Here is a 25,126-nt window from a genome sequence, read left to right on the forward strand (position 1 = left end):
TTATTGCCAGTGGTTTTTATATAAATGACAATTTAACAATCATTGGTTTTTACTTAGACAAAGTGTCCCACTAAAAATGGACTGAAACAAACATACATACGTATATTAACAGCCTGTAAATTCCTCACTGCTGGGCTAAGGCCTCCTCTCCCTTGGAGGAGAAGGTTTGAAACATATTCCTCCACGCTGAATACAGATGTGGCAGAATTTCTTTGAAATTAGACACATGCTGGATTCCTCACGATGTTTTCATTCTCCGCCGAGCACGAGGTGAATATCAATCAATGATGACGTGTTCTCTGCTTTGGCAGTCTATTTAAACATATAAATACTTAATCATCTTTAACACGGGTTATGTAAATAACCGATAAATGATAATAAGTTTCACTCTCTGTAAAGTGCCAAACATTTAATTTTAGTCATACATTTTTGTAAACTAATATATATATTAAAAAAAAAAGGTTACGTCAACTTAAAAAAAAAGTCGAATTGATCGATATTTTTTTAGTTTTAGCTTAAGTTACGATATTTTCCATTGCAGAAAAAAAAGAATAGATTTTAATAATAATAGTTCAAACTACCAAAGCGTTATTTGTCTTCAATATGTTTTATATTTCTTGAAATCATGGATTGAATAATTGCTGATTCTTATGAAGTAGTAAGTTGTATGTAATTTAAACATATTTATACCGGTATCGCATGACAGTTCAAAAGTGCTCATAAAAGTATTGTTTTTATACCTAAAAATCATACTATATGTGTCTAAATAAATGTATATATATATATATATATATATATGGCTGCACATTTAATAAGGTGATCGTCAGGTGTGAAAACCTTTAAGCCTATGTCCTTCTTTGGAGTTCAACAAATAAACATACAGAGAAAAAAAGTTACTTTCGCTTTTTTAAATATCAGTATAGATAACATTTTATAACGTAGAAAAATCACAAAATTATTTACGAAGTTATTTATACAATATCGAAAGCATTTATTTAAAATATGATACAAAATCATACATCTGACCTTTTAGGAACTTGCGCAATACGGTTGTCAAATTCGATAATAATTATTATACAACAGCATATCTAGATAACGCTAATGACGACTGCCGATTAAATTGACTACATTTGGAAACTTATCTATATCCAATTACATATTTTAGAAACATAATATTTAATATTTCATAGAATCGCATAACAAAAAATATAATAATAACAAAAAATATGCATAAAAAATATTAACACACAGATACAACTGAATTTAAATAAAAAAGATTTTCACCGACAAGTATTTACTTCATACGCATCATCTGATCCGAAATGAAAAACTCGAAGGAATTTCCACGATATCACAAACGAGAACTTATCTCAAACAACACAGTCGCTTGACATTTAGCTGATAAGAACACGCGGGATGCGATGGCCTCCGATAACGATAAGGACGTATTTGTCACTAGTATTATTTTAGCCGCTATGAATAACGTATCCGTCGTCGTGGGAGCGGCCAGCAATCTAGGCTTCCATGTATTGAAAAAACTGACCAGGGTGTACAAAGGAAAAATATATTTCACGACAGAAGATGAATCAGCCGGCTACCACATTTATGAAAATTTAAAAAAGACCGGCGCGAACATTGAATATTTCCGAATGGACGTAACATACACGAAGAGTATTATAAACTTTCGACATCACATACAAGACTCGGACGAGAGAATCGATCTGTTGATAAATAACACAGATTATGTTTCTACGGAGAAGAATATATCGCACGCAGAAAAAGTAAGAAGAACGATGAGCGTCAATTTCTATGGTTATATAAATTTTGGAAAACTCGTTTACCCCCTTTTAACAGAAAATGCAAGAGTCGTTAATGTTTCTGGACCGGCTGGACTTTTAGCCACTATCGAAAATGAAGCGATAAGGAAAAAAGTGAGTAATCCGAAGCTCACAGAGGATGAATTAGTTGCAGTCATGCAGGAATACGAAGAAGCAGTTCGGAAGGGTGTGGAGAAAACTGAAGGGTGGGGAATGAATTCCCACGCTATCAGCAAAGTCGCATTAAGCGCTGTCACTTTCCTTCAACACCGAGAATGGTCAAGTCGAGGCGTGGTAATAAACTGTGTGAATCCAGGAAACATTACGAGTCGTGAAGATAGAAAATCGACAAAAGCATACGAGGAAGGAGCCAAAGCTATCCTGTATCTTGCATTAGAAGCACCTCTGACATTAAAAGGAAACTTTGTGTGGAGTAACTACAGTGTGATTGAGTGGAACAGTGATCCGTATGTCGAAGTGACAACCGTATAGACAATTATTACACCAGTGCGATTAAGGAAGGAACACAAAAAAAAGACCGCTATTTGGGTTTCACGTGCGCACTACGATCACATTTCTTTTCGCTTTACACTACTTTAAACTATTTTCACTGCAGCCGTGCAGTGTCTCGGTGCATTTCGTTGTGGTTATCGGTCGCTTCTGCTTTATCGCACCGATGTGTTAGGTTCCTTAAATATCTACTCTATTTATTTTGTGAAGTCGTCTTAGTAATAAATTTATGTGAATATTATGTTATTCCTTGCGTTTTATTCACAAGTGCTGTCTTTGAAGTTATATTCTCGAACACTGTAAGCTATTACGAATATAAATGACCATAAAAATATATATTTATACCAGAAGGTTGATTTTATATATTTTCGTTGTAATCCAAAATTTCGCAATTCGGTTTCGCATTGATCATAACATCGATAATCTTTTGATGTTTCGTGTAATGCGATAACAGCTTAAACTGTGATAATACATAACTTAAAATTGCAGCATCGCAGTTAAAATTAGATAATAGAACTGTAATACTGTCAACAAACTATTTGCTAACCTACTTTGAAACTCGACAATAAGTCTCTTATCTAGATATTAGGCCGGAGATCTTGAGTTCTTGGGTTCAAACTGGAGGTCGGACTGATTAAAGTTATTGAGTTTTCTTAATTCTTAGTAACAGCCCGGAGTCTAGACATAGTGCAAGTAAGTATAGCCGTTGGTCCTGAGCCTGAACTTTTTCCAGCCGTATCAGATTTCCCGTCCGAACGGATTATGGGAGTGAACTGTGTTTACGAGTATAACATATACGGGTATATACGAAGTTTTAAATTTATATATAACAAGTTGATAAGATTTTCTTTTAATGAGGTATTTTAATTAATTTATATATTATATATAAAGAGCAACTATGCGAGTTTCTTGCCGTTTCTTCTCGCTGGAGGCTGCTTTCCGAAACGGTGGTAGTTTTTTAATATCGACGATTCAAAAACGCTTCGTTGTGAAGTTTACTTGAATAAAATTGATTTGATTTGATTAATTTTTAATAGGTCAGCGTGAATATCTTGTGCTAAGCTATTTGTATAAAGTTTAATAATATTATTCACCTAATTGTAAGCGGTCACCATCAGCCTAGACATTCAGAAATTTCTGTCATCACCAATGCGTCAAAAACCTTGGGAACTAAGAAGTTAGTTCCCTTATGCCTGTAAGTATCCTAGCTGTATTAAGCCTTCGCATATTACACTGCTGTTTAGCGGAAGAATAAATAGGTTATGTCCACCCAGACTGGCTTGCACCAAGCTCCAAGTAAATAAACTACAAAATTAACAATCACGTGCTAATTCTCACTGGGTTATCAAAATACATTCGCAGCTATCAAACGGATTATTATTATCATGAATGTGATTTTAATTCGTACTGTAAAAATATGTAAAGGAATTTCTTGTATTAGTAATATTGTATCTTATCAGTGAGAATATTTTAAGCGCCGTACTTGTTTATTTTATATTATGACATCAATATAAAAAATATCAATACCAGTACTATATACTATATATTATCAATAATTACTACTTGGTAATAATAATAATGACTTTAAATATGGATACAATTGTGTCCGTACAATAAGATTTTTCGATAAGATAAGAAATATAGAGAACAGTACTAATAAAATTGGATTATAATTCTTCTTGTTATTTAAAATAGAATCTAGATTCCAATTCTTTCGAATTGGTTGGTAGTTTCAACTTTAATTAATATTTTAAAAAGTGGATTATGGAGTGAAAAACCTCATACTTCATTCGAGTTTATTTAATTTATTGCTGGCTTCAGAATTAATAAACGTAAATTATAAATAAATGCGTTAAAAAGCTGAAATTCTATGAGAATTTTATTGTAGTTTCACTTGGCTCGGTAGGGTTGACTATTCCTGAACGTGTGGGGCGTTGCTGGATATATCGCACGACACTCTAACGAAGTGTGGCGCGTCAGAGCTTCAGAGACATTCACTGATGACGGTAGTCAAGGGAGATCTTTCGCTACACCTCTGTTTGAGGGAAACGAGTAGAATAAGGTAGTTAAGGATATCTTGATAGCATCACATATTCAATCGCCAAACAGAAATACGTAGCAATGTTTTATTCCGATTATTGAAGGGTTAGTTAGCCAGTGTAGAGGCACAAGGGATATCTTGGTTCTCAAGGTTAGTAGCGCATTGGAGATGTAAGGTATGGTTGATGCTTTTCACGGAGCCATTATCCAACAAGTGACCGATTTTCCAACTAAGACTTTTTAAGCTTCAGATTAACGTAGGGATAATGACAAAATCAAGACAACTGGCAAAAATAATAAAGAAGTCAAAAAAAACAATCAAGAAACTTAATCATGATATCCGGTAGTGATGGTACCTGGAACGAAGAATATCTAGAAATATTAAAATCAATGTGTACCAACCACTGGACCGCGTCTAAATGATCAATGACTTTATGAATTGTCAATCAATAAATATTATCTCGGAAAACTTGCTGGCATTCTGGATAGTAAAACCTTATCTCTATATTCAAAGTTCAAGCGACGACAGGAGCGATAGCAATTATAAAGACTACTCACTTATCACCGGATCTCTAGAACGATAACACAGAAGATCTAGATATTTGGTTTGGTGGTTATACAAATATTATAAAAAATAATAGTTCGCGATAAGGTCAATGACCTAATTTTGCAAAGTTTTGAATGTGAAGTATCAATTGGCTCAACCGTAACGACCCACTCGTACACTAACACGGCAAATGACCCTCCCCGCTCTCGCTCGCGACACCTAAGTATAAAACAATATTTTTTTTATTTTACTGTGTATTATAGTTTTAAAATCTTTCAGTCGGATGTACGGTGACAGTCACATTTTTGGGGGGAAGAGTTCAACCTAAGCAGACATGGATGGAGTGTGTTATATGAGAGAGGTGGATTTCGTTGACAATCGTCGTTCACATATCTGGTGACGAATAGGAGAATAGAAGGAGACACATGTAGCCAAATAGTTTGGAACAAGGGCAGAGAAAAGAAGAAGATTACAATTTATAAATTACGTCAGACAATTTCCGTCTGTATCATAGAAAGTAAACAGGTTGCTTAAAAAGTACTCACAGCTAAAAAACCACCTTCGTGTCCTAATAAAGAGGAATCCAAATAACCTGAGAGTCGTTTCCGTCACCTCAACTTCAAGAACTGTATCCAATAAATGTGGTTTACGAAGTGTAATATGTAGAAATCATATTTCGTTGAACAGCCACATAAATAGAATCCCCCCTCAACTGTAATATGCGTCGTAAATTTTTTACTACCTAAATTCGCTCACTACCCGACGGAGAAATAGCTGTTCAAAGAAATTTCGACCTTAAGCATTTGTGATAAAAGAGAAGCTATTTAGTATAAGCTATTATAAATGTTACAATTTTTAAAAAGGTTCAAACCTTGGGCTAAAGTTTTAAGAGTGCATTTTGTTTAATGAGAGCAATGTGTAACATGTTTGTTTCTAATTAGTATAACAGAGGCTTACTAGGTAAGGTTTTATTCGTTTCATATATTATATTCCGACGTTTACTCATTTTAAAATGTAGTATTTGAAATTATCAAAGGAGATTGCGTCTTTGAGATTGGCCGCGGTGGCTAAAATCGGTCATGAAGACGTGATCATTCAATTTAATAACTAGTACGTTGGTCTTGTTGATGTCTAGCATATGAGTGGTAACGAAAACACAAGTGCTTTCTAATAAACCGATGGGACGGCAACACTGATATGACTGGAAAAAATTCACGTGTCTCTTTACGTGTTTTAAGAGGCACGGGTATGTACACGCCTCTAGTACCCAAACGTTGTGACCGATATAAAAACTCAATTATATTTTATCGGACCAACTTGGATTTTGGATCCAGGACCCCGAGATATTCGGCCTTATATCTGGTCGCCATATCAATGAAGGAGTCGTTATAACGGCAGTAGATTATATTATACTATATAGAAGGTATAAGAGGTAGGTATATTATATTGCTTTTTCTGATATAAAAGTATTTTATATGACCAATGTAAAAATGTCTGCTAGAGTAATGAATGCTGCAACTTAAAAAAAAATCTCATTATGCACAAAACTTGAGAGTAAGTTAGAGCTATCATATTTCATGCCTGAAATAAACTGAAGATGTATTTAGTACATCACACAAAACGTATAAAAGAGAAATCAAAGCTGGCGGAATAAAAAATTGTAGCAGCTAAAGCAAAAAAAAGTTGTAATATAAAACCTCTCCTCTAATATTTTAGTCCTGCAAACTAAATCCCGAATGCAACGCGAAACAGAACAAAAACATAATTACACGCCAACCCCACCGTCAGCACTGAAACATTTTGTTAAATGATTTCATATAATCTTAAGACGAACTTTCGCGCTATTCATGTTAAGAAATTAAATAATTATAATAATTAATCTTTCACTTATGTGAACACGTACGGCGTTTACATGTATGAACAAGATAAAAATACAGCTAGGAATGATTTCCTTAGCTTTCTAAATCAATAGCGCAATATTTTACGGTCTGTCCAGTGATTTAAAAAGCCGTAGGTTCTGAATCCTTGGGCGTTTGTACCCCTAGCACAAGCTTTAGGCTTAATTGGTGGGGTAAATGGGAATATTGATAATAAAATAGAATCCCAAGATTATGTGCTTTTTCTTAAATCCCTTTTAATGAAAAAAATTAAAATAAAATAAATATTGGACAACATCACATACACTACTCTGAACCCAATGTAAGTAGCTAAAGCACTTGTGTTATGGAAAATCAGAAGTAACGACGGTACCACAAACACTCAGACCCAAGACAACATAGAAAACTAATGAAAATTTTCTACATCAACTCGGCCGGGAATCGAACCCGGAACCTCGGAGTGGCGTACCCATGAAAACCAGTGTATAGACTACTCGACCCCGAAGGTCGTCAAATCTATCTGTCTGGGATATTTATTTAATAAAAAAACTATTAAGACTACGCTCCCAAAACTTTACTATTAATATAACAAGAGTCCGTGTTTCACAGTATCTTTAACTCTGCTGATGTTGGTTTCGTCAAAATATGTTTCTGTAATATGATGTTGTTCCATGTTTTCGAACCCCAACGTCCTGTCTGGCTATTTACTACGGATACACTCCGTTAATATGTAATACACGTCTGCTTTTATGCCCGGATAGTCTGGGCAATTGGCGGAGGGTATTCTTTAAATAAAAATCCGAATTTATTTAACGTTGTGTCCGAAATAGGTATTCAGTAATTATACCTCGTCGGGATACTCTACTAGAAATGTATATTCAAGATATGTCGTAGGGCTGCAGCTGTAGTCTTATACCTCATAAACATTTTAAGGTCTTGCGTTTAAATCTCAGATAGGTCCAATGATATATTGGATATTTCTACTAAGATTTCTCAGAATCAGTACGGAGTTTAGGTTAAGAGAGTGTTTACAAGCTCGTTTGTTTAAATCGTCGTGTCAAAAATCTATCAGTCACAAGAGTGGTGGGATCCCTACTTGCATTTCTCTTTAAACAGACGCAAGCGCTGTTTGCCTGGACACATAATATGCACTATAATATCGCCTACGTAGAATGTTTGTCCAGTAGACAACGGTTGACGTATACTATGCTTAATAACGGTATAAGTCTTATTTACTTATCTATACTGTTATTGAACATTAGCACCAAATAGTGATGTTCAGCGTTTCAGTATAGATAGTGAACTAGTTTATTTACAAAAATGAGAGGATTACCAAGTTTATCCGACAGATTGCCATCCATTACTAATTTTTATACGGCTCATTCGTGACATCCGATTGATTGATCTGAAATTATTTCATTTTTGAAACCGTCCGTCATTCTAAATTTAAAAGAAATGATATACAGTACAAGCTTAAATATAAAAAACCCACAGAGTTTTTATTTATAAACATTTAATTTAAACTTGTTTATTTAATTTAATTTAATTATTTATTTATAAACATTATTCAACAACAGCGAAAACGTGCAATTCTCTAAGAACTTACTTCTTACGCGTGAAATCGTAAATACTTGTAATTGAAATAATCAATGTTTGTAGAATTTCGGTGTTACGAAAGTCTCTACAGTGCAGGAAAATACGATAGCTGTAACCGGGCAAAATATTGCAATGTTAAAATAACTGGTTACCTGTTTTGTCACCCTCTCATCTCACCTTTAACTGATGCTTAAGTTATAAAATAAATCATTCAAATTTCGTATTTCTAGACTCAGTATTTATGGTTTTACTTTGATTATCAGTCAGGACAAACCATTTTACAAGTACAGACAATCAAGCTCATATTTAAATAAGAAAAAAAGTTTTCAAAACAGCTGCGGCTGCCGAGATGTACATCGAAGAAAATTTACGAGATGTCGGAGGAAGTCGACCGATTTCCTTAGCTCAGTGTATTTTCTTTTCCGAACCGGCTGTTGTTTGTACTTTAAGTATCAATTATTAAGCGTATTGTAGGCTGAGAGCCGAGATGGCCCAGTGGTTAGAATGCGTGCATATTAACCGATGATTTCGAACCCAGGCAGGCACCACTGAATATTCATATGCTTAATTTGTAATAGTTCATCTCGTGCTTGGCGGTGAAGGAAAATATCCTTAGGTGACCTGTTTGTGTCTAATTTAAACGAATTTCTGCCACATATGTATTCCACCAACCAACATTGTAACATGTAACCTGAGCGTGTTTTATTTCAATGAAGTTCTACCATATAAGTGGTATCTGCCAACCCGCATGGTGAAATATGCTCCAAGCCTTCTCCTCAAAGAGAGAGGGAGGCCCCGCAGTGGGAATTTTACAGGCTGCTAATGCCCCAGCTTCGCACAAATGCAATGCTGATATTAAATATACTACAGAATGTGTTACAACGTTCACAGTTTTTCAGTCGTTAGACAATACAAACCGCTATGATGCGCTGCGTTTTAAATCTGTAATATATTCGAAAATATTCATTTAAATTACATACTGTATACGAGACAGTAATATAGTCTTAAAACGAAATAAACTGGAACTAGTCGAATGCGTGAAAGATGGAACAAGACTGACCGTTAAAAAAAAAACGAGAAAGACAAAAGAGATAAATTGATTTATTTACGAAACTATGTGGACCATGTCATAAGCGCGGGGTAGGGTGGTGTAGGGGGTTCGACGGGAGGCTTACGCCAAGACAAATTAGCTAAATGCATTTTTCATACTCAGTTAACAGGGAGAGAAAACTATTGCATTGTAAAAAAGTAAATAATATTGTATTTGTCAGTATTGGTTTAAACGTGGCAATAGTTAAAGCTTTATTAATTAATTTACAGCGAGATATTACAGGAGAATTTACTTATTGCGATTCTAAACTCGAAGCGCTCCGTCCAAGTTTCTATGTCAATTAATCTGAGGTGAGGCGAGGGTGCAGGGTAGTTGAAATAATGGTTAATGATAGTGAAATCAAATTAATTTAAATAATCCCCGCCGGATTTTAATCCGTTAACTCATTAACCGTCAAAAATGGACTGTACTGGTAACCACAGCCGATACGTTCTGAACTTCAGAGACCACGAGCAAAGTCAATAATTAAACAAATGCTTACTAAATAAAACATAGAGCCCAAGATTTTGTACAAAAATAGGTGCTCTTTATAAATGCGATGGCAATTCGAAAGAACAAAGATCAGACTAGTCCTGCCCATGGCTTCACGGGCTTCCAAAGTACAAATATAACTTTACCTAAGGCTCGTACTGTTACTAAGAATATATTGATAGTAAAGTACCAAAACTTATTACATGCCTACCCGGCAGCTGTATAAGTTACTAAGCCAACGATATAATCACAATATTTCCGATCCTATATATAAATATATATAATATGTCCGATATAAGACGGAGTAATTGAAAAGGCCACTAGTTGTCCCACTGCTGGTTTGGAGCATATTCCACCACGCTGCTCCAATACGGTTTGGCGGATACACATATGGTAGAAATAATAATATTCAGTGTTTCTAGTTTGAACCCACATTCATCGGTTTAAATGCACGCGTTCTAACCACTGGGCCATCTCGACTTGTTAATAAAACACAGCTAAAGTGTCAATAAATTAATAAAATTAAATTAAATTGTTTAAGCCGCACAATATTGAGTCAACGTACAATACGCAGCGTCACAAAGAAGACATAATTACGTGTCGGCACCCAGACCGATAATTTTGCAAGAACAAACAATATTTCTATTAGCTCGAAAATACAAACACAAAGTGACGTAACTGACGTTTCATTATAATACTTTCAGTGAAACTTCATGTTCGGATATCCGCTCACTTTGCCTGGTGTCAATTAAATTTTAGTTATAAATATTTAAAAAAAAAAACGAACGCCTCTCTCCCGCGACATCATTATTGTATTAAAAAAATATTCGATATATAGATATCTTAAAATCTAAGGAACGACACCAACTGTATTCGTTGGAAAACTGTGTTACAATTATTAACGCCTCCCTCCAGGCTAACATAGGTGAAATAGAAATCAACATTTATGTATATTTTATAAGAAATCATCCAATCTGATTAAGTGGCGACATCCAAACATTTATAGATAGGTTTATTTATTTCTAAGTGGCTTTTAAAAGCCTTAACTTAATAAATTGGTACAGTTTTAAGTCGAATGGCTGAAAGGACGTCTATAAAACTTTTAAAGTTCGATTAATTAACTTCTTAACTGAAGAGTAAAATAAGGAGAGAGCGTTAAAATTTTAGCGAGCCACTGAATAGAGAACACCGCAGAAATGGCATAGATGCATACTGTATGCATTTACAATGGTGTACAAAATCTATTTTGGAAAAAACAACGCAAATTATAACGATAAAAGTAAAGTAGATTAACAGCCATAAATGTTCCAACAAACCAACCTTGTGCTAATGTATCCTCTTTTTTACAGGTTGAGAATGTATCCCGCGTCACTTGTTCAATGTAAATTGATGGACACACATTTGTCAAATGTTTTTTAACATATAGGTTACCTTGACGGATAAACACGAAATGAATTATAAAAAAATAAGCACATACAAATTAAGTAGGGCTTGTCGTGATTTGAATTTAAACCTTCAGCTAAAATTTACGTGTTCTAACTAATGGGTTAATTCGGCTTTTGTAACAAGAAAATCAGAAATTCAAAATGCGATCCCTGCCAAAGAATCTTCGTGAATCGTCATGAATTCACAACTATTGGATCGTGTAGAGAACATTGATAAGATAAGATTAATCAGCTTGATCGTGCATGACCTAAGCCACGAATGAAAATGGTAACATTTATTAACGAGCTATTCTGTAAAACTCACTTCGTATCTCATTCTTTTAATGTTGAAAATCGTTATTTTAATGTCGCACACGTTCTGACAATTAGCAATTTTCTGAGATCTGTTACGATTTTATTATTATACACATATATAGTTAAATTTAATAATTGATATGTTAACTGTACACATCCCTACAAACATTATAATTTAAAATATCATTGTTGTTTTTTTTTCTTTTTTCACGGAGCATTTTATTTTTTATTTCCACGGAAAAATCCAATGGTGAGAAAAGTGTTAAAAATGTGCATTAAAAGATAATTTACAGTACTTTATACAATCACGATAGACTTGTTGATATCGACGATTCTAAAGTGCTCGTTTACGCCTACTTGATAGTATATATTTATTTGAGTTCTAATTTCCTTATACTAAAACGTAAATATCATACAAGGGAAAAAAATCACAAGAACCATTCATAATATAATTACGCAAACATGCTATGAACAATGCCTAGGATTTATACGTATATACTTTAGTTGGAGTACAGTTTCTTATAAAAGCGAGTTACAAGCAACCGCCGATCGTCAAAGTGGTTCGTTAAAAGTTTAACGATGTATTCGTGAACTGGACGAGAGGTCACGGAACTATATTATTATTCGATTTCAAGATTATCTATATTTATATTTATAAACTTTTTACAATATATATATATATATATATATATATATATATATATATATATATATATTATGACATTTGACTTAAATTAAATATTATGTTTTCAGATTTGTGATATGAATTATTTATAAACATACACATAAGTACGAAACGAGGTTGCATATGATAAACAGCTACCATGAACATCACTGTTATGTATTAAATTAAAATGTATAAGTATACTAGTTGAGTATTAAATGATAAATCCGAATCTTTGTGTATTACAACATCAGACAAAAATATTTTCTAGTTTCATACTTTTCAGAACGCGATTATGTCCATGAATAGTTTAAAAAAAATTACATAAATTCTCTATTTTATTTAATTTATCGTATTAATTAAATCAAAGCTTCTTTCTAATTAAGTTAAAGCCAAATCACGCATCGTCTTAACCTGCAACATAAATCTCAATAAATAACCGGCTTAAGTGAATTTAAAAATAAAATTAAAAAAACCACGCATTGTAAGAAAACGAATTTCCGATCCTCAGCGAATCAGCCATTAATCAAGGCAAAAGGAAAACCCTGGATTGAACTGCGGACCCCTAATTAGCTTTACAAATGTCGATGTTTCCTTTGCAGTGAGGAATATACCGTCGTTTTAAAATAGTTGGATTAAAGTACTAATAGATTTATATTGTTAAAATTCTAAGTGAATTTTCATCATCCAATTAGCGCTAAACTATTTCGTTGCAAATGAATTGTACATAAGACGTTATTGCATTAACTAACTGTTGTGGCAATATACACGATTTTTTTTTTTATCAATAAAGAAAAGTAAGCGACAAGTGACTTAGTGGTTCTTTTTTTAATATTTTAATCTTTCACGATTATACGCTAGCATAACTGAAGAGTGCTGACCAGCTTGAATCATTTAATAATATCAAATTTAATGCTAGATACCACACATAACAATAACAAGCTGTAAATTTCCCACTGCTAGGCTAAGGCCTCCTCTCCAAAAGAAGGTTTGGATCTTATTCCACCACGCTGCTCCGATACGGATTGGTGGATACATATGTGGCAGAATTTAATTAGACACATGCAGGTTTCCTCGAGATGTTTTCCTACACCGCCGAGCACGAGATGAATAACACAAATTAAGAACATGAAAATTCAGTGGTGCTTGCTTGAATTTGAACCCGCAATCATCGGTTAAGATACACGCGTTCCAACCACTGGGCCATCTCGGTTCTCTAGATACCGATTAATATTTATTCTTACAAACAGAAATTCAGTAGTTCCTTTTCATAATGAAACATGCAACTAATAAAATTATTTTTTTATATCGTGTATGATAATGTTCAATCCAAGTTTTTGCTATCGTTTATAATATCACGTATCGTATAAAATGTATTTATCAATACCTTCTTTCGATGATCGAGCTCAGTGGAGTGTCATGGGAGATGACTTTGTCCGACGGAGAGTTGAATCGGACTAATGATGACGTATATGTACTCATACGTACAGCTCGTTCAAATCGAAGAATCGAGGACGATAAACAAACATTAGATTTACGTATTCCATGCGATTCGCCAATAGCTCAGCTATATTGTGCACTACTAAAAGTTCTTGACTAACGTATCTTTATTTATCATACAAAAATATACCACTTAATTTTGTCCACCGTAATTTTCTTCCTATGTTCCGATACCAGCTTCGTCGACGTTCAAAACGTCAAACGCAAATCAAAAATCGAAATACACAGTGGATATGATCGATTATCCAAGTTCTCAACCAATGATATCTCATCAATTCAATGTCAAACGTTGTTTATTTGCCTTCTGTCTTCTTGTGATTGGAATAGATTATAACTTTAAATGTATTTGTTGGTGAATGATCTAGACCATTTTAAATTAATTTATTTCACTATAGAATTCATTTCGACTTGGTATTTGACAAAGCCCGAGTGTAATATTTATTTTCTTTGTATGTTTCCAAGTGACTCAGAGTTAGTTAATAAACTCCGATGAATGTGCAAACTACCTACTATATAACCGCGAACTTACAGTTCACGATAACAAAGGACCACGATATACATATTAAATTGTTTGTACATTGCAATTTAAGTTTACTAAATTAGTTTAATTGTTAAATTAATTACAAATAAGTTCCATTAAATTAATATTTCACGAAATTGTAAACTGCGATGATGTTTTATAAAGTGGTCATCTACGCCAATAGAAAATAGTGCTGTAAGAAATATTAGTAAGCCTGTTGTTACATTGGCTCACTCATCCTTCAAACCGGAACACAACAATACTGAGCATTACCGTTTGGCGGCAGAATATCTGATCAGTGAGTGGTACCTACCCAGGCGGGCTTGGACAAAACCCTACCACTAAATAATTTGTTTTTTTCTGTCCATAATGTTCTGTAAATGTAAACTATGCGTAGATATTAGTCAGTCAGTCATCGCCTTTTATGTATATAGATAATAGTCTGACCTAGCTGATTCATTCATTTTCTTTACCTTGAGTTCTACCCTAAAGCTTATCATTGACATGATTAAAAACTACGCAGAACACAATCTACTTATAGGAATAATTCCAATTTGTTGAGTTTCCTTATGTTCCGGCGTGTTTCGGTTTGAAGGGTGATTGAGTCACTGTAATTACAGGCACAAGGGACATAAAACCTTGGCTCCCAATGTTGTCAGCGTATTGGCGAAGGATTGGTTAGTATTTCTTACAGCGCCAACATCGATGGACGGTAGTGAGTTAATGACCGGTGTTATAATCAGATCCATTTGCCAGTCAGCCTCTATATTATAAAAAAAAAAACCTCAAATATATCACTGGTTGAATAAAAATGTAAAAACTCATTTCTATAACATACATATGCATGCAGTGCTAATCATTCATCTCATGACATTAGGTATCGAACCGCGAACATCGTGAGGAACCCTTAATAAGTCGGCCACATGAATCCTGAATCTATATGTACATCAACCAATATTCATTGCAATGAATGCAGACTGAAATAATCTCCTACACTTTCACATTAAAGATAACAATACTGGGTTGAGACCGTAACCTAATAATGAAACATTACCAGAATTTTACTTTTTACTTCGGCGTATAACAGGGGCTCGACTGTGTCTCTGCTTCAAAGGAAGAAAAGGTTAAGAAAAATAAAATCGAACATAAACAATGACGACACGAAGCTATTAAACAGTATTTTAAGTTTGCAAAGATAATAATTACAAGCGCAACAAGTTAAACAGCGCTCGCTATTATGTCAATATAACTTTTGTTATTGAGTTAAAAATGTGCAACTGCTGCAGTTTCAGTATGATTTAATTTGCGGTGCTTTGTAGAATAATATAACTCGCTGAATCTAATATGATATAATACCAATATTAATTGTTCGTTTCAACGATCAATTTTAGTTAGAATATCGCTGTTTTAAATTTCCGATCTAAGTATACAAATTTGAATCGTAATTTTATTACAATAATGTTTCTTTTCCTCTAGCAGGATATGTATCTCATTTAAGATTGATCCTTTGCACTTTTCTGATAATCTACTTAATAGAATATTAATTTATGCAAGAAATAATATAATATATTTAAAAATTATTAAATCGCTGTTTATTTTGTAGAGGGATCTACTGTGTACAATTTTAATTACAATACTGTATAAGTTCTTTATAATTCAAATATTTATATTTTAAATATGAAATAATTTTTTTATTTACAATTTCTTTCGATCTGAATTTAGAATATACGAGTAATAGTTACCGGTCCCTCTTTGGCACGGACAGAATAAGGATTTGTTATAATGTTATTAATAAACAGATTTAAAAATAACTAGTTGTCATTCACGCCTTTACAGCTACACTGGTACACTCACCCTTTAAACCATACTGAGTATTACTGTTTGATGGTAGAATCTTATGAGTGGGTGGTACCTAGCCAGATGGGCTTGCACAAAGTCACTTTAGTTCCAAAGCATTTCATAAAAAAAACCTACTAAGTAGACTACCAATGTATAAAACATGCACGAATAACTGCTTCTTAAATAATGAAAAAAAAACCGTTACACTATACATGTATGTCAATCTCATTCCTTTATCGTTTCGAAACAAACGCTTACCCACAAAAGCAATTCATCACGGCTCTCATACTATATACATTATCCGATGTGATCAGGTACGTTCCCCTAGCCGTCAGAGCAGAGGCGGAAAGTACCACAGACGCTTTCCTTCATATAGAATTCATTAAACGTCCCAATACTCCCCGGTCCCTTTGTACATCGCGATGCAGCCAGCGCATTTGACAAATGAAACACGCTCGCTTCCTTTCAAAACGAGATATTTTGTTGTTACGTCTTTGTCTGTTAACTGAAAAAAATATTTATGTCTACCTTGTAATTAGCCTTTTTTCAATGAAAAGACTTCAAAACGAAAGGAGGGCTCTAAACGTATACTTGATGGTACATCACATGCTCTACCACCCAAATACTGTGTCCTGCTGTGTTTAGAACAACAGGACACAGTTATTTGAAGGTACATAACATCTTAGTTCATAATAGTAGGCGATGTTGAGGACAGGGCCAATAATTCTATGGCTTGTAAAATAATGATTTTAAATAAAAAATAATAATGATAAAGTAACATCGTTCAAAATAAGACATTGCACTATAATTTGATCTTCAAGATTTACTCCTATCGCAGAAGTTTCACTTGAAAACTGTAATATAGTAAAGTGTCATACGCATCTTTTTCTTCTTGAACATCTGAGGAATAAAGACGCTAAACTTAATCTTCCACTCTGCTTAATGTTCGCTGATGTACATATTTTAACATTACGCTAGAAACGGATAAAATTCTAACATGATAAAATAAAATAGTACACGTCTTGTATGCTATCTTCGGTTAGGAAGATATAGAAGGCATTGTGCAACAAGCTTCGAATCTGTCATAGTGAGTTGGAGCTTTTAGTTAGGTTGTATTGCATTAAAATAAAGGAAAAGGTAACTACTGAGTTTTTTGTAAGTTCCCCTCGGTATACTACTTTCCGATCGATGGTAGTTTTAAATTTCATTCAAAAGTGCTTTTATGAGTCTACTTGAATAAAGAATACTTTGATTTTGATTTGTTTTGTGACCGTGAAAAGGAATCGAAAGTTCGAAGGCAGAAAGCCTGACCATTACGTCTGAGGTCGTCTAACTTCCATGGGGACCACTGGGCATTACAATATAAAATAGGACTTAGTTCCATTATCTGCGACAAGTTTGAAATAGAAAAACTTACGTCGTTAGCGTGACCACCTATATGTCGACTTTTATAAATGGTATAACTCATAAATTTATTGTGTTATGTACTTTATTCTTTGAGAAATAAGGGTCAACATTATACCTACTTTCGCCGAGAAAATTTATTGAGGTCCTCCTTTTCATCATCATCGTTTTATCGACACGTTCCGTGTGGAAAAAAATGGCAAAAATACAAGAATTCATTGCGTTGCAGGGCTTTCTATTGATAATTTATTGCTTGTTAGTTTTAATAAATAGACCAAATATAACGTCATCCTTTACTGTCTGATATGAGTATCGTTTTTACTATATATGTTAGGTGATTGGGACAATGGTTTATTTTTCATACGCGTAATTAGTGCTTACAATTCCACCGATCAACCCGCACTGTATCGGCCTATATTAAGCTGCAGTCCTCTTTATTTGTAGAGGATGCGTTTGCCCGAAATTGGAAAATTTCCGAGTTGTTAAATTTAGTATATTTTTCTCAACTTATTCAGTAAATTAGCAGTTCTTAATTAAGTAAACAAAAGTATTGATAGATATTTAAAGATTCGAGTCACATTTTGTATTTATTATATATTAAGATAAACAAACATATAATCATTTATATAATATGAGTTTATGTATTTAGCAATATCAATAAAAATATAAATACCCAGGCGAAGACAAATACACGTATCGCCTAAACAAATATTTTACACGCGTGGAGATCAAATCATCCACCATTAGAGGAAAACTCAGTTGTAATTTTCGTTGCCTACATTGCAAATAACAATTATTCATTTTCAAATAACATAAAATGTGAATGACCGTCTGCGAGTCTAATCCTTGCAAAAATAAAAAAATAAATGGTCCGAACGTTCGCTAATACTCATGTGCACTGTTCTTTTGACACTTTACTCGTACTTTATATAAAACACAAGCGGCCCCCGTAGTGCTGTAAAGTAATAAAATTCTCGATATATAGTGCAATTCTCATTTCATAATATGTTATTAGAATATAGTCACTATTCCAACAGCATAAGGTTCAATGGGATATGATGTGGAACTATGATATGTAGTCGTCTGCTTCCTCTAACTTTCTGGTATCCTGGTACTCAAAAATTTAAGACAGCAACATTGAAATGTTTATTTACAGAAGCACGTGGTTGTACGTGAGTATTGGACGCATTTGGTGACGATACTTTCGCGAAATTGTGTACAAGTCGCAGGTGTATGACAAATAAATTTATATTTAGTTACGATAGCAATATTATTTAAAGAGGACGCCATTTAGAATACTAATCTCAAAGCTCAGCTATTCTGTATAAACTCACTTAGTACGTCACTAAGTGAGTTTTTAAAAATCGTCTTCCATTATTTGATGCGTGTGCACTATATAAGTAAATATATATACCCTATTTCGGACAAACCTCGGATTTACGTATTCCAAGTGACTTGCTTATTTATAGCTGTTACATTATATACAGACAGACAGTTCTTGATTAATATATCTCTAGGGATAACACAGTACTTTCACTTCAAGACTTATCCACCTTAATTTTACTTCCAAATATCTGATAGCAACTTTGCCGACATTCAAAAAGCTATTTTTTAAGAATCCATAATTAATATCATAGACTATTCAAGATCTCGACTAATAATCTCGCGTCAATGCAATGACAAAGTGGTTTATTTTTCTCCACTCCTCTTGTATTTGGAACAGACTATACTTACATACATAATTATAATTACAGAAGTGAATATCTGATATTTCAGGATCGTGTTCTGCGGTGAAATTCGAGATTAGGGAAATGCCAACATGACAAAGAGACGTATTGTATTGCTGTTTAATTAAATACAGTAACTCGTGGCGAAAAAACGATAGCGTGTAAATCTGCCATGAAATTATTCGTGTTGACAGAACATATAACAATACCTCGGTTTTAACCGCAACCAGACTTTTTATTCCGTCGTGGTTACGATCTGACAGTTCGCTTGTCTGGTTTGAACGAGAAATAAAAAAAATAGCTAGACATCTATGAAAAATATATTTCACGATAGTTAAAACACATTTTCTATATATGAAGAATATATCAAAGAAAATATACCTATTAATCTAATACAATGATATAACTTTGTTTATTGATTGCCAACATTACTTATTAAATTGTGTATTAATACTAGTTTATGTATAATAATATATTATTAGTATATATTAAATGTCCAATTACTTATGTTGATATTAATATGAAATGTGTTTGTTTGTTTAATTTATTTATACATATATGTCCCGAAAGTAATCCGTGCGAACGTAATACGGTATACATATTCAGTTGATTGCACACCTTGGAAATGAGATGATCGCCTCCAGGCTATTGAATATAACGAAAATATAATTTTTATTATTTCATGAAAGCCATCATTGTAAAATATGACGTCAAAAAATCCACTGAATTTCTTTCGCCGGTTCGATGTGTTTAATTCCAAACCGGCGGTGGATTTTTGACAATCAATCAACATTATTCGTTATATGCCAGTGGTGCCAATGATACGACATCATTAACTTTTGTTTATAAAATGTGTTTTTAATAAGAAATAACTTTGAAACATAATGTTGCAATAAAATACGAATTAATTAAAACCCTGATGATAACGAACTGATTCATTTAATGTCCAATGAATCCAAATTGCAATAACCTTACGATAATAATACCGAACAATGTTTTAATTGGATTTTTGTTTACTAATAGTGTCTCTTATGAAGCGTTCTAGGTATAATTCAATTAAATAAGGATCTCTTACATATTTATCTAGCAATAATATATATACATATACACAGCTAGATTATTTAATAATACATTTTTTTTTCAATACTACTACAATATTTTTAGTTTAGGAGAAGTTCAGTGACATACAAACGTATAGAAGGTTTATAAACATGAAGAAGATTAACTGTTTAAATCCAAAGGCGATATGATAATACAAAAGCATATGCATAAACATAAAAGAGTTTTTGATCTCTTACTGAACAAGACGAGAGAGAGATCGTCGTAGAACCAACGGCATGAGCTCACCGAGTCTCGGGATCTTATATCAATATCCTAACTCCCGTCCATTACTAAAAATATCTTCGTCATAAATCGTGTCTATAAAGTAATATTTTGATGCCAAAATATACATTATCAAAGTAAATAAAATGCCGTCAGAAAACAGTGCATGTTTTAGATTCTTTATTATGCAAAAAATACAGGAAAATATTTACAAAATCCACGTCATAATAAGATTATGCAAAGTATTTATGCGAAGAAAACATTTTAGAACCGAAGTATATTTTAATTTCAAAGTAACCGGCTATTAAAAATTAAATAAACCTGTTCGAGGCAAGACTTCGTAAATTAGATCATAAATTTTAATTTGAGTAGATTAAAAATTAGGGCTCGTAATTCAAAAACATCGTAAATACCTATATTTGGCTACGTACAATCGTGGGCATAGTTTCCAGGAGCGTTGTAGTCACTTAGGTCGATTCTACATCACAACTTTTTGGGCATATTTTATAGTTCAATATATTTTATACACTATTATTATTTTATGCATATGTTTTTTTTTAAACTAACAAAGAATAAATGCAATGTCACGTTTTAGAGGCAGTTTTAAAAGTTTATAAAAAAAAACTTTTAAAGTTTTATTTGGTTCTTCTTGATCTATATTCCGAACCGGTAAAGGAAAAATTAATTAATTTAGTCTAATTTCAATTAAATTCTGCCACATGTGTATCTACCGACCTGCATTGGAGATGCGTCCAAAAAGAGAAGAAAGTCCAAAACTTTCTCCTAAAAAAGGGAGAAGACGTTAGCCCAGCAGTGGAACACTTACAAATTGTTACTTTACTTTATTTTACAACTATATACATACATTTTTTATTTCATAATTTATTCAAAGAAATACTTTACTATGAAAAAAGTTATTACGTATGTATTTCTGTACTAAAATTATAAATGCTAAAATAACTCTTCCTGTTCGTCAGTTTGTTACACTTTCACGAATAAACTAGCGAATCAATTATAATGGAAATTTGTTACGAAGAAAGCTTGAAACACAAAGACGGACAAAGGTTAAGTTTTCCACCCTTTGAAGAGATTCTGTTTTAAATAAAGGATTTTAAACAAGTTCTTAGACCACTTTTTTCACACACTGAATTCCAAGCAGGTAAAGCTGCGAGTTTAGCTAGTTTTATAGATATGTTAATTAATAAGAAATATCTTATTTTAATTGTCTTCCTAGTTAAAATCATATTTCAACGATCTAAAACTATTATTGGAATATAAAAAACGTTTTACAATTTTCGTGGATACGAGTCTTAATCCATACAAAAAAGCCAGCAAGTTTTCATAGCCGGCTTAAACTTGTGGCTCATCTCCATTTTACCTCTGCGGGAATACAGGACAACTTTTAATGGACGCTGCAGATATCGGTGTAAATACAGAGCATATTTTAAAACTTATAAACAAAAATACAATAAAACAAACGTACTCTGTGTTTTTTCTCGAGGCAAAAGTGCAGGAGAAAGGAAACTTGAAGAATTACAAAGGTTATCGAAAAGTAGAAATACACACCACTACGTAAGAGTAGAGTCACCTAGATAAGGACCACTCCATTTTTTGTGTTTATGAGTCTTTTCGAGTCGAGATGGACCAGTGGTTAGAACACGTGCATCTTAACCGATGTTTCGGGTTCAAACCCAGGCAAGCACCTCTGAACTTTCATGTGCTTAATTTGTGTTTATAATTAATATCGTGCTCGGCGGTGAAGGAAAACATCGTGAGGAAACTTGCATGTGTCTAATTTCAACGAAATTCTGCCACATGTGATGTGATGGAATATGCTCCATACCTTCTCCTTGAAGGGAGAGGAGGCCTTAGCCCAGCAATGGGAAATTTACAGGCTGTAAATGTAATGTAATCGAATGAGAAAGTGTGTCTATTGACAAGAGATATAACATCTTAGTGCCCAAGGTTGGCGGCGTATCAGTTATAGGTATTAAGGATGGTTAAAATATCTTACCGTACCTTATGTCTATAGGCAGTGGTAACAACTTACCAAAAGATATTAAGATTCAAATGGATGAATGTTTTGTTATTAGTTTAATAGTAATAAATATTCAATGTTATTTAGATAATTTAAGTATTCATGTTACATAATTTCAATTTATTTTTATTTATATATTTACTGTAATTTATTATTTTTTTATTATTATATAAAATAGCACCAGACTGCATTGATATATAATTGTTATGAGCATGCCGTGTATACATGTGTAAGCCCGTAATTTGAATGTATGTTCTGTTTGTTTTCTGTTCGTGTGCATATAAATAAATAAATAAATAAATAAATAGATGACCCATTTTCCTACCTACATGATAAAAAAAAACATCAGATCACTCTGAACTTCATGTTTCGGTTCTAATTGTGCCAAACGATTAATGCCTTCCACCAATTCAGATAATTGGCACATCATGCTGGAATAACTAGCAAACCTACTCAAAGGCAGAGGAGGCTATTCCCTATCAATGAAAAATTTAGAGACTGTTAGTAGTTTTACTTTTTTACTACATAGATAAAATCTATGATAAAGAATATTTAAAAAACACTGTTTTCTATTTTTAAATAGATATCTTTTTTTTCTATGAATTTGCCAGTTTATAAGAACTAGTTAACTATTAACAAATACGTAATATGATATGATTTTGCTCATAAAATATGAGCGCTCCGTTTAATTATTATACTCGTATAAATTAATGTAAGGCATACCTGTCACACCCCTATGTTGGGTACAACGATATATATTTCATAGTTGCGAACCTGGTACATTAGATAATATATACGCGACGAAGACAATAGCGTGGATTACCGACATGCAGGACTAAGATAAAACTGGACAGAGCAGCGCAAAAGACCGTTACGTAATTAGTGAGAATCGCAAGTTTCGAAAATTAAAATTCTGAAAAAAATACCATTTCATTATTGCTTTAGAAATTTAACTTACAATGATAAAATGACTGTCTATACCGAGTACCATAGTTCTCAGTCAACCTAATTACTATGAATATTTTATATTTTAACCGATTTAAAAAAAAAAGTAATTTTCAATATGAACCGATTTGAAAATTATTTTATTTTTAAAGTCATACTTTCCATTTAATTCCACTGATGTAAGTAGTAACTCCACTGACGTAATGTAGATGTAATTTTTTATCAGAGTTCTTTAAGGACGTTTTTTTTTTTGTTTCTTTTTTCCATTCGATTTTAAGTGGTAAAAAAAAGTCTCAAAGTCTCCCACCATTGGGCTAATGCCCCTTTTCCTATTCAACTATCAACAACACACGAGATGAATAAAAAAGAAATTATGTCCATAAAAATTCAGTCGTGCCTCTCCGGTTTTGAACCTGCATTCTTAAAGAATAACTTATTCTGATCAATAGACTATATCATGAATGAGTGAGCTAGAACCATTAAACAAAGATAGAGCATCAAAATAACATGGCGGTTCATCGACCCTTACATCCGTGTGGAGGAGAATGCTCTTATAGCACGAGCGTTTACGGGTGTAGGAAATAGGAGACAACCAAGCAGTGAAACTAAGACAAAGGCTCTCATATCGTTCAAATTAATTCAGCCAAACAGCAAAACAAGCAGTTAATGAGCGGTTAGTACCTAACCACACAAGCTTGCACTGAAACCTATCTCCAGTACATTATTAAAAGCTTAATATAAGCATCAAACCAGCGTTTGAAATATTAATTACGAGAAATCAATTTTGATTCATAACTACATATTAGACGTACCACAAGTGCGCGTGGAACTTACCGTTCGAGCGGATCGCGTTCGCGTAAGCGTTCCCCGTTATTATATATTCGCCGCATATGTAAATTGTATTGTTTATTACGGAATTCGTATCATACTCCGTGTCGCATTCGAGCCGGAAATATCGCGATTTCACTAATTAATTACGAATACCTATTATAAAAGTTTTTAGGTATTTTAATTAATATTGAATATTTTACGCAACCCCATACTCGTAAGCTGTATGTATGTTCCTCGTGATTTTAACTTATGTGAATTACAAATTATTTATGTACATATACAATGGGCATTTTAGTTCCCAATTTTGTGGCGCCTTGACGATAAAAGAGATATGGATTGTTCATGTGCTCTTCCATCTACGTACATTTATTATAGAAAAGAGGCATTTAATTAAAATCTGGCTTTATTATGAAATGCATACAATACATTGATAAATAACCTTATTACTCAATAAAATACTATGAACACAATAATGCTACGTATCGCTCTTGGGCGAAAGAATATCCGATGAGTGGGTGGTACTCACTCAGATGGGCTTGCACAAAGCCTTACCAAGTAAATATAAAAGAGTTATATTATTATACAAAATGCATTCGAAAAGCTTAGAAATATTGGAAAAAAATTTAC

At 33.2% G+C, this 25,126-nt stretch overlaps 2 protein-coding genes across 9 annotated transcripts in view; one reads left to right on the forward strand and one right to left on the reverse strand.

The window, feature by feature from the left end:
* LOC125064465 (disintegrin and metalloproteinase domain-containing protein 22) overlaps positions 1 to 25,126 on the reverse strand; it is a 494,578-nt gene that overhangs the window by 419,075 nt on the left and 50,377 nt on the right. The window lies entirely within an intron of this gene.
* LOC125064466 lies at positions 1,422 to 2,519 on the forward strand. The gene has a single exon (XM_047671515.1). It carries the CDS (start codon positions 1,422 to 1,424, stop codon positions 2,307 to 2,309), a length of 888 nt encoding a protein of 295 aa, XP_047527471.1. The 3' UTR covers positions 2,310 to 2,519.

Source organism: Vanessa atalanta, chromosome 6, assembly GCF_905147765.1.
Source record: "Vanessa atalanta chromosome 6, ilVanAtal1.2, whole genome shotgun sequence".
NCBI lineage: Eukaryota > Metazoa > Arthropoda > Insecta > Lepidoptera > Nymphalidae > Vanessa > Vanessa atalanta.

Coding starts and splice junctions, on each gene's coding strand:
- LOC125064466 (XM_047671515.1), top strand. CDS start 1,422: ATGGCCTCCGATAACGATAAGGACGTATTTGTCACTAGTATTATTTTA.